The 10946-nt window shown below is 35.0% G+C and overlaps 1 protein-coding gene across 6 annotated transcripts in view; it reads left to right on the top strand.

The window, feature by feature from the left end:
• fgfr2 (fibroblast growth factor receptor 2) overlaps window positions 1-10946 on the top strand; it is a 54001-nt gene that overhangs the window by 24123 nt on the left and 18932 nt on the right. For 3 of the 6 annotated variants that reach the window (XM_016474657.1, XM_016474661.1, XM_016474662.1), the window contains 4 exons: window positions 213-357; window positions 2763-2965; window positions 4155-4294; window positions 9749-9870. In XM_016474657.1, coding sequence (XP_016330143.1) covers window positions 213-357; window positions 2763-2965; window positions 4155-4294; window positions 9749-9870 — 610 coding nt within the window. The remainder of the gene's footprint in view (window positions 1-212; window positions 358-2762; window positions 2966-4154; window positions 4295-9748; window positions 9871-10946) is intronic. The other 3 variants (XM_016474658.1, XM_016474659.1, XM_016474660.1) reach the window with 3 other exon arrangements.

Genomic DNA, 10946 nt, shown 5'->3' on the forward strand with positions numbered 1-10946 from the left:
TCCTGCCCTTCCTATTTGACGATCCTCTCTCCTGAAGTGGAACATCTACCATCTCTGTAATGCGTAGATGGGAAGTACAACATTGAACATCTCCTTTTCTCTTCTTGGTATTATGGGTCTGATTTGTTTCTTTTCTTTTCTTTCTTCCATCCATTCTTGTATCTCCCTCCCGTCTTCCTCTTCTCCTGCGTTTCCTGCTTTGTTTCTCTCAGACGGCAGGTGTGAACACTACGGACAAAGAGATCGAGGTGCTCTACCTGCCTAATGTAACTTTCGAGGATGCGGGCGAGTATACGTGCTTGGCGGGTAACTCTATTGGGATCTCCTATCACACTGCTTGGTTGACGGTGCTTCCAGGTATACACTCGTCCTCTACTGCTTCCGTACCTACGCCTCCTTTATGTCGAAGCCACGTTGGTTGATATCACACCATTGGTCTTTGAGAGGGAACAAGAGGAACTTGGGACGGTGCTCAGCAGTGCTTGTTTTAGTAGCATTATACTAGATATTAGGGCTGGGATAATAAATCGATGCATCGCGAATCGAGAAATGATTCTGCATCGATTCTGAGATTTTCCGAAGGCATCGCGATTCTCTCTTGAATCGATTCTGAGCTTAGTTTTTAACAGCAGATGGCGCTGCATGCTTTAGAAATAGCTATATTCTGCTTGCTTCCAGTTCCTTACACACGCACCATTTGAACCTAAAATAATCATTAATAAAGTTCGAAAAGGTTGAAGCAAATTACAAGGATGTTCACAGTGGGCTGTGTTTACATTAATCTCGCATCATAAAAGCAGAAAAGCCGATGTGCAAGTACATTTAACCACTTACATTACTCAGCCGAACGCACAAGCGCTCTTCTTCGTGAGCATTAGAATATGCCAACCTCTAGGGCTGTGACAATAAGACGATGCATCGCGAATCGAGAAATGATTCTGCATCGATTTAATGTCCCAGCTCTACTAGATATGCTATTAGAGTTGGTAATATTTCGCAAAGAAAAAAATGTCCGCACACTGAAATTACAGATCTAAAAAATTATTTATAAATGTATTAATAATTGATAAAAATGTGTTTTTATCAAACAAATATCATTTTTATATTTTCTGTTTAATTTTAGTTTGTTTTAGTAATTGTATTGTGTTTTTGTCATTTTTAAATGTCTGCACTGTTTATATATATATAATAAAATTAAAATAAAATATACAAATATACAAAATAAAACTGCACCCAAGTGTCTCGAGATCCCTATTATTTTCAATTTTCTCTTCCCAACTAACATTTAATGGTTGCATGTTTGGAAAGACGTGTTTTGATGGAATAGTTAGTCTAAAATTACAATTCTGTCATTATTTACTCACCTTCATGTTGTTTTAAAGTTTGACTGACTTTCTGTATAACAACAAATGAAAAAATGTCCAGATATATCAAAGAATTTGTTAAATTGCGAATGGGAGATGAGAATTTGTTCAGTAGCCTGTTCTTTGCACAAAACTGCACACAAAAAAAAATCGTAAGACTATAGTGCATGAGTCTTAAGAACCGTATGGTCACCATATTGTACAAAAACAAGCAATGTTTTGTTGACGAACGAACGTCAGATGGGTTTAAAATGACATGAGGGTGTTAATGATGATAAAATATGTCCTATATGTTTCAAAGTCTTTTTCCATTTCAGCTCTAATAACTGCTTTGTTCTCTAAAGAAAGTCTCACGATTTGCTTACCTTCTCACATGCTGGACTTTCTTAGTTATTAGAGCCACTTCACAACCTCTGTGTCTGTGCCTGTGTGTGTTTTTGAGTGTGATTTAGAACAGAAAGGTTTAGATCTTTTGGTACATTTTTTTTAAAATTTGGACGGGTTTAACTGAATATTAGTGAATTCAACATAGTTTTATGAAAACAAAGGCTATCTGTCGTCATGCACAAGACAGCATCCTGTGTGCATGCTAACATGCATAATGCAACAGTGTGCACCTCACTACATCCTGACCAGGAAACAGACCAAATTTTTGACCGCAAACGGCACCACTTACTGGTCTGCGGTCAGACAGATGGAAGTCACTGTGTGTGCGTGCGGTGTGTGTGTGTGTGTGATCGTATCCATGAAGTGTGCATTTCTGAAAGACCTCAAGTGTCAGGAAGTACTTCAATACTGTGGTCATATGTAAACCATTTTGTGAGCGTGTGTATGTTTGCAGGGGCCATTGAATGTCAGGAAATATGCTATGATGGAAAGAAAGATCACCAAGGAGATCTCTTTAATATCTCAATTATTAAACTGAGATCAAATTGAGGCTTAAGTCTCAGATTTTTCTGCTAAGACACCAGAAAGCTCACGTGTCTTAATATGAACTCCAACCTTCAAATTCGTTTTATAGCTCTTACTTAAAGGGTTAGTTCACCCAAAAATGAAAATTCTGTCATAATTAAATGAAGCGTTTTCTGAGCTAAGCATGAGGAACATCTAAATAAAATATCCATCTTACTACTTTGTAGAACATTTAATAGTTTGAAATTGATCAATATGTCAAGTGTGTGTGTGTTGGTTCATCTTGTAATTCTTTAGTCACCTTCATCTTTTCCTCTCCTGTTCTCCTGAAAACCTTAATGTCCTTCATAACCATCTTAAAACTGTGCCGTGTCCAACATTAAGGTTTCTGGTGCATTATTCCTCGGCTGTATGACTTGAGGAGTGTCTTAAATCCTTCTTAGCTTGCCGCCTCACTTCTTTCTGATCCTTCTCGCCGCTCTACAGCTGAGCCAGACACCCTCGAGAAGGACTATCCTCCAGACTATGTGGAGATCGCCATCTACTGCATAGGCGTCTTTCTCATCGCCTGTATGGTGGTGATCGTGGTGGTTTGTCGAATGAGGACGTCGGCTAAGAAGCCTGATTTCGGGAGTCAGCCGGCAGTGCACAAGCTGACCAAACAGATCCCTCTGCGCCGCCAGGTAACAGAAAGTAGATAAAGAGTTCTAGAGATCTTATACACACCTGCATACACACACTAATATAAAAATTATTTATCTTTGAATTATGAAATTAGTCGGGGTTTCTAAGGCAAGTTTATGCTTAGTGATTCGAACCAGCCTCTTATTTTGTATTGCATTTTGGCATCTAACTTGTTTTGGACATTTGTGCTACGGACATAAATGATTCTTCAAATCATCCAATCATGTTTTTTTTATGTAATATTTAAATTTCTTTTTATGTATAATAAATCATGATATTTTAATGCAATTTATTGTATGAAGATAACTGAGCCATAGATAATTGAGAAGATAATTGCATAATATGACTTTTTATATTTAAATTTTATATATGATATCTTTTATTGTATACATTTTATATATAATGATTTCTATAATATATTTGTTATATATAAATATATTTTAAAATATAATCTCAATTATTGGTATAACATGTTGACTTTTACATGATTAAGATGCATATCATGTATTATATAAAGATAACTGAGACTGAGATAATAGAGAAGATAATTCTATTCTAAGTGACTTTTATATTTATAATTTATTATTTCTTATAATTTATTTATAATTTATATTTTTGATTATAACTTTATATATAAAATATATATTTTTACATATAATCTACTTTATGAATGTGAATAATAGAATAATAGAACAGTTGTTCATATATGTATATACAGTGGGTACGGAAAGTATTCAGACCCCCTTAAGAACAACTGTTCTATTATTCTAGATCAAATATTTAAAAAAAAGTTTGTAAATTTTAGTTTTGTACAGCAGTGCCTTTGTTGTAAATTTTTGAATAACATGTCAAGTTTTTTTGTTGAGAAGTTGAAGGTGTGCTATATGGTGGTAAGTTGGAAACATTCTTTGAAACCATTACATTTTGAGCAAATTTATGATGCATTATAAAACCTAAAAAAAAAAAGTTTATGAATTAAAAATGCATGGCTTTTAGGTGTAGGTAACTTCAATTAAGCCTGATACCTTACCCTATATTTTGTGCTATTATTTGTATCATGTAAGTCACAGCTTCCTGTATTGATAATGTTGAGCTGCTAAATGCACACAATCACAAACACACATGTAGGTGTTAATAATGTTTGGTGCTGTCTTCAAGACTCAGGTGATCAGCCATCCATCTTTCCCCTTACAGGTGTCGTCTGACTCCAGCTCCTCCATGAGCTCTAGCACACCATTGGTCAGGATCACCACTCGCCGTAGCTCCGCCCACGACGACCCCATCCCAGAGTACGACCTCCCTGAGGACCCGCGCTGGGAGTTCTCCAGAGACAAGTGAGCAATTTTAGCCAGGTTCATGAATCCCACATACACACTGCAGCTAAATTCGGTTGTCAGTTCACCTTCTAGTGCTTAATCCTGTTCTGTACACACAGTTCAGTTTTTTACGGGGTTGTGGCTAGAAGGGATACAGCTAAAACCGGAAGCTAACAATAAATTTAATTTTCTACCTATTAGATTGTGTTTTATTAATGTCTACACCTACCCCAACCCTAAACCTACCCCTTACAATAATGAAAAAACAGTAATTATCATTGTACCGTGTGACAAAAAATTACGCTATATTGATGTGCGCATGCCCAATATACGAATCTGTATACCATCTAGCCTTAACCTTTTTACGGGAGTGACAACCGCATTCTCCAACCGAATTGACTCCTGAAAAAAATGTAGGTAGTGACAGCTGCATTTATGGAAATTCTATACAGTGTGTACGAAACCAACCGAACAACTGGTTGTTAATAAAGCAATAAGCCCCAAGAAGCCGCGGTTTACAGTGAATTTATAAAAGCTAAGGGGCGTTGTTAGGCACGACGTAAAGCGGAGTAAACCACGGCTTCACGGGGCTTATTGCTTTTATAAAACGGTTATTCCATATTCGTAGTTAGGTTTCACAAAATAAAACAGAGCAAATAACGTGTAATGATATTAATAAAAACAGTATTCTTCCACCAAACAATGTAGTTCCTCAGAAACAGTTGTGGTTCCAACAAAGTGGTTGCCAAGCAGCAGACAAACGTAAACAAATGTGTACATTTGTAGAGTAATTTACAACAGCTTCGAACGCGCCTCAACCAATCAGAATCAAGGACCGGAACTATCCGTTTTATAATGATGTATTTAAACGCGTTTCAGAGTTGTGTTTTTTTTTTCGGTATTTGAGGTGCAAGAAATCACAGTGTATGCTTTGACTCATTAGTTTTGCCAGATCTTGCTAGAAAAAAGCGACAAATAAAAACAAGCCCATAATTAACTCAATCCAAACGCGATATCTTGAGAATAAGCCACAAACCAAAATATAGCGATCTGCCTACTGTATTAACATAAACTGGATTGCGTAAAGATCCGAGCCCAAAGATGCTTAATAATAAGTGGACATGGCAACCCTATAACCTTCCAAATATAAACAAAACTCAACGGTGGTTTAGTTAAAATCACTGAACATAACGAGTCTTTGGTTGCTGTCATATTTCATTGGTTAAAAATAGCGGATACTAAACGTGCATGACGGTAAAAAGTTGCTATTGTTACCATGGTGTCAGTCATCGCAGTTTCTAGAGTGAGTCGTGTTTCGCATTTGTCACTTCAAAGCATAATCTTGCATTTTTCCACTTGTAAATCATTGTGATGTGAAGCTAATTTCCTTATACGCTTACAATCCCATTATGTCTAATTATTAACCTGTGACTTATGCTGGCGCAATGTACAATCAATCATTCATAACGCAACACAGGCCTCTGTTCGGTAGCCGTTATTATTCTTAGAGAAACCAAACACACATTTTTCTCATTATATAATGGAATATACAAGTGGCTACCAGATAACTTTCTGTTAGCCTCACATATTCTCTTCTGACACTGTGACCTCGATTGATCGTGTGACTAATGAGAGAAACTCAGACTCTCGGATGTTTTACAATGGATCTACTATCGTGGTGTTGCCAAAACATTACAGATTCCTAATTAATGACTAAGAAGGCCTGTTTAAGCAATCTGTAACAAAAATGGTGGTTAAATAGGAGTCTGTTTGTACTTTGATTGTCTCAAGGATGATTTGTAAGCAGTGTAACATGCTATTATTCAACTCCAAACTCGAACTAAGTTTTATTTATTAAATTAATGGTTGAAACCCAACAAGTGCAGGTGGAGTTGCTCAGTTTTTGCTGGATTAAGCTGTTCATGATTTAGTGGATAACAGCCCTTACATGTTCACAACTAATGGCCAGTAATGTTAATTATATTTTTGACTTCACACCCACTAAAGGAATTGTTGCCTTTGGGCAGACAAGCTAAGACGTGTTTTTGTAAGGAGCGCAAGACTTACGGAAGAAAAGATTTTGTTAGAAAACTTTCCAACAAGAAATGTATTCAACCGGCAACCATATCAATATTGCCCGTATTGTCTTTCTCTCTCTCTCTCTCTCTCTTTTTTTTTTTTTTTTTTACATTTCTAATATTGAAAGTAGATAATATTCAGGGCCTACATTTTTCAATTCATAACAGTAAATAGTGAATCAGTGTTCATTTTGACAGCAAATTATTATTTAGTTTTAGTCATAGTCTTTTGACTTAAATGCCATTTAGTTTTAGTCATATTTTAGTCATCTGAATTGTTTTTAGTTTTAGTCGACTAAATATCATAAGATTTTAGTCGACTAAATCTACAGTCAATTTAGTCGGCTAAAATCGAATGGGTTTAGTTGCAGTGCATTTATTAAGCATTTCTCTAAAATTTCCAAACTCATTAGATAGGTTTGATATTAAGGTTTTATCATGATAGACACCGATTTAACTGCTGTGACACACAACATGCCTTTGTGTTGTTTATGTTCACTTAAGACGTAATCAACTGTGTTTACGTGAATACTCGTCAAAACGGACAATTCGACATCATTTTGTGTGTAATTCACCGTTCATGCGACGCGAAAGAGTACTCGCTAGTACTAGTGAGACGCGCTTTCTGTGTGTGTGTGCTTCAGTGTCTGCATTCAGAAAACCGGACCGAATTGAGTTCTCTCTTGCGTCGTCAGATTTATCCATATGTCTGCTCTTCTCTTACTCCCACATATTGACATTTTTTAACGTTTTATGCGACGTGCAGCAAGTGTTTGTTAGCTTATGTCCCGTCCCGTTGATTCATATATCTAACCTCCGAACCACGCAGCAGATTCGTTCTGAATAAATCTCTTCCCATGAAATTAAAACTGTAGTGAATTGTTATTGTTTCAAAAATACTATACAGTTATTTGTCTTTTTTACTGTGCATAATGCTTTCATAACCGATTTTACTGGAATCATATTGATTCTAGATGTTTTGAAATGATCAGTCTTGTATGTACATTTATAAATATTTTTATTATATAAAATATTTAATATATTATAAATTACTGTATTTTACTGTACATAATATTTTGATAACTGATTTTACTGGAAGAATGAATGTTTTTCCAATTAATTTGCAATTGTTTTTAATTATTATTAAATATCATAAATAATAATAAATAATAATAATGTCGTTTTACTGTACATAATATTTTGATAAGCTTTACTGGAAACATATAAATTCTAGGTTTTTCAAAATCAATTTCTAAAATTTTTTTAACAGTACTGTCATATACAGTTAATTAAAAAAAAACTAATTAATTTTATTATAAAATAAAATAATTATTTTAATTATTCATGATACCATTTATTATAAAATTGCTTATATATTAATTACTTAATATATTACATACAACTAATACATATACATTAGACATAAATATTTATTTATTCATTCATTCATTATCAGCACAAAGTTTAAGCTAAGTTTTTTTTTATTTTATTTTTTTTGGACTGCTGTCTTCATCCCTGCATGATGTGCCCCAGGGCGCATGCTGGGCTGAAAACTGTGGAATGTTAACATTTGCGGTCGGCATGTAGGATAAACATAACGTTGATTATCTGTGGTGGGCTGGAGTAGACAGAGGCCGCCATTGACCGTACAGCACAGAGGGGGATTGTGTTATCACAGCCTCAGATCGGCCCCGGGCCCAAGTGCGGGTGTGAATGTTTACATAGCCCAGTGCTGCAGGGGGCCGGGGACAGACCCCAGCTCCTGCCAATCAAAGGTTGACTGAGGGCCACTGGCAGGGCAAGAGGTTGAATGTCACAGTTATCATGAGCGATGAAGATGAAGTGTGTGTGATGGTGTTTTAATGTTTGAGGGTGGGTTTGTTTCCAAACTAGGGCTAATTAAGGGACAAATTAGCTGAAAAAAGTTCCCAAAAGCTCATTTGATGAAATTAAGATGATTTTTGAGCTGTTCTGAAAAGGAGAGTTGGTCCATAAATAAAATAAATTATTTTCATTTTGTTTTATGCTCTGTAATATAATTTATTTTCGAAGTTATGAATAAACAAGATTATTGAAGTATTATGTATATACATTCTAATTGATTTCAAAAACATATATAAACATACATATTATATATATATATACAGTATATATGGTTGCTACATATACCACATTCAAAAAATTATTATATAGATAATATTAACATGTGTACATGTACAAATATTACTATGGAAATGTTATATATGTTATAAATGTATATCTTGATCTACCCAGATAATATACATATGTTACCATGGACCACAAAACCAATCATACGGGTCAATTGTTTGAAATTGAGATTTATACATCATCTGAAAGCTGAATAAATAAGATTTCCATTGATGTATGGTTTGTCAGGATATTTGTCCGAGATACAACTATTTGAAAATCTGGAATCTGAGGGTGCAAAAAAATAAAAATAGTGAGAAAATCGTCCTTTAAAGCTGTCCAAATGAAGTCCTTAGCAATGCATATTACTAATCAAAAATTAAGTTTTGATATATTTACAGTAGGACATTTACAAAATATCTTCATGGAACATGATCCATGAATTTTACTTAATTTACTTAATATCCTAATGATTTTTGGCTTAAAGGGGTCATATGATGCGATTTAAATTTTTCCTTTCTCTTTTTTCTCTTACAAGCTGGTGCATAAAGAAGATCTGTAAAGTTGCAAAGACTAAAGTCTCAAATCCAAAGAGATATTCTTTATAAAAGTTAAGTCAACCACGCCTACCTAAAATGGGACTTAAGACTGGTTTTGTGGTCCAGGGTCACATATGTGAAAATTATATATTGCTTTATATATATAAATGTACTAAATTTTAGCCCTTTAAAAAGGTGGGAGTCTCTTAACTGATGTATACGTTACAACACTCTCCTGAAACATGCTCTAATCTTTTTTTGCACTTGACCAGAGCGCGCTAGTCAAGCGTTAACCCCAGTATCTGGCCTTCTCTTGCACACTTTAAGAAAGTCTGTAAATCCCCAAAGGCATATTGTTGCTCACCCCAGAGGACTGTAACTCTAGATCTCCCAGCCAGACATTCGGCTGTCACACTCGCTAATGTCTAATGTAAGCTTTGCAATGGAAGGCAAAGGGCATCCACTTAACACCTACGAGTTAAGTAAACACAACACGCGCACTTGCAACTCTGATATACGGTTAGATGTCGCTAATGCAACATGTTTCCAAACTAGACAGCATTTTTTTGGCATCATAATCGCATCTGGAGACTGAAAAGGTCTGTCTGGATGGATTGAAATGCTCATGCAAATGGGCATAAATATTGCCTGTCAAGAGCTTTGGGTTTCTCTGTAATGTTTGTGTTTTTTGGTGTTTGTTTGTACAGGTTAACTCTGGGTAAACCGCTTGGCGAGGGCTGCTTTGGGCAGGTTGTGATGGCTGAAGCTCTGGGCATCGACAAGGACAAACCTAAAGAGGCCGTGACGGTGGCTGTCAAGATGCTGAAAGGTAAATATTTATGGATTAGTTTCCATGTGAGTAAAACTGTACTGTGGTGCGTGTCCTAAATCAACATTTAGCCTTAGTTTACTTGCATGTTAACAGGGTCTGAAGGGTTTTAATCATGTAGGTCTTTGCAACTCTGTGTAACTGGTCCATTTTTTGCATTTATTTGAATTTTTTCGAAACATTTCACCACTAATGGCTTCATCAGATGTAGGATGGTGGGAATTACTTGACTTTTAACCTCATCAGCTCATAAATTGATGTGGGCGTCACCTTTCAAATGGTTCGAAATGCTTTTTACAAGGGAGCTACTTCTCTGATGTTGTGAATCACAAAACGACTGGTTCATATACGGATAGTACTCGAGTGAAAGATCAAAGCCCGGCAGATACAAGCTACAAATCACACCAGCTCAGCAGACAGATAAAATTCACATGTGATATTCTACAGAACAACAGACTGGAGGTTTTAGACTGTTTTATGCAGAAGACAGAGTGGAGTGTTCGAAGAAAAGCAAAGAGTTCGAGATGAAGGGATGCAAACATGTCAAGAAAGCTCTAATAATGTCTACCTGCCCAGCCAAGGCAGTTGCTAAAACAGCTAAAGAAATCTGGCAAAAACAACAGACGGACATGCAGAGTACAATGCAGACAGAATAATATTGTCATATGGACCCTATGAGACTAAAATATCAGTGAAAAGATGGAACATTTTCAATAAAAACAGCAGTGTGTTATGATCCCAGCAACACTAGGAAACTATATAACATAACATAACATAACATAACATAACATAACATAACATCATAACATAACATAACATAATATTAATTAAAATAATATGTATCAATATTTATATCTATAATTTATACACACACACATCAATATATTAAATTACATAAATGTATTACTTTACATTTGTATTGAATAAATTAAATTCATATGGATTGTTATTTATATGAATTTTGATATTATAAATATTTTTATTTTAAAATTGTACAGTTATTTATTTATATTGTGTATATATATATATATATATATATATATATAAATATATAATTATATATATTATATAAATAT

This window comes from Sinocyclocheilus anshuiensis, unplaced genomic scaffold (genome assembly GCF_001515605.1).
Source record: "Sinocyclocheilus anshuiensis isolate Anshui unplaced genomic scaffold, SAMN03320099.WGS_v1.1 scaffold300, whole genome shotgun sequence".
Taxonomy (NCBI): Eukaryota; Metazoa; Chordata; class Actinopteri; order Cypriniformes; family Cyprinidae; genus Sinocyclocheilus; species Sinocyclocheilus anshuiensis.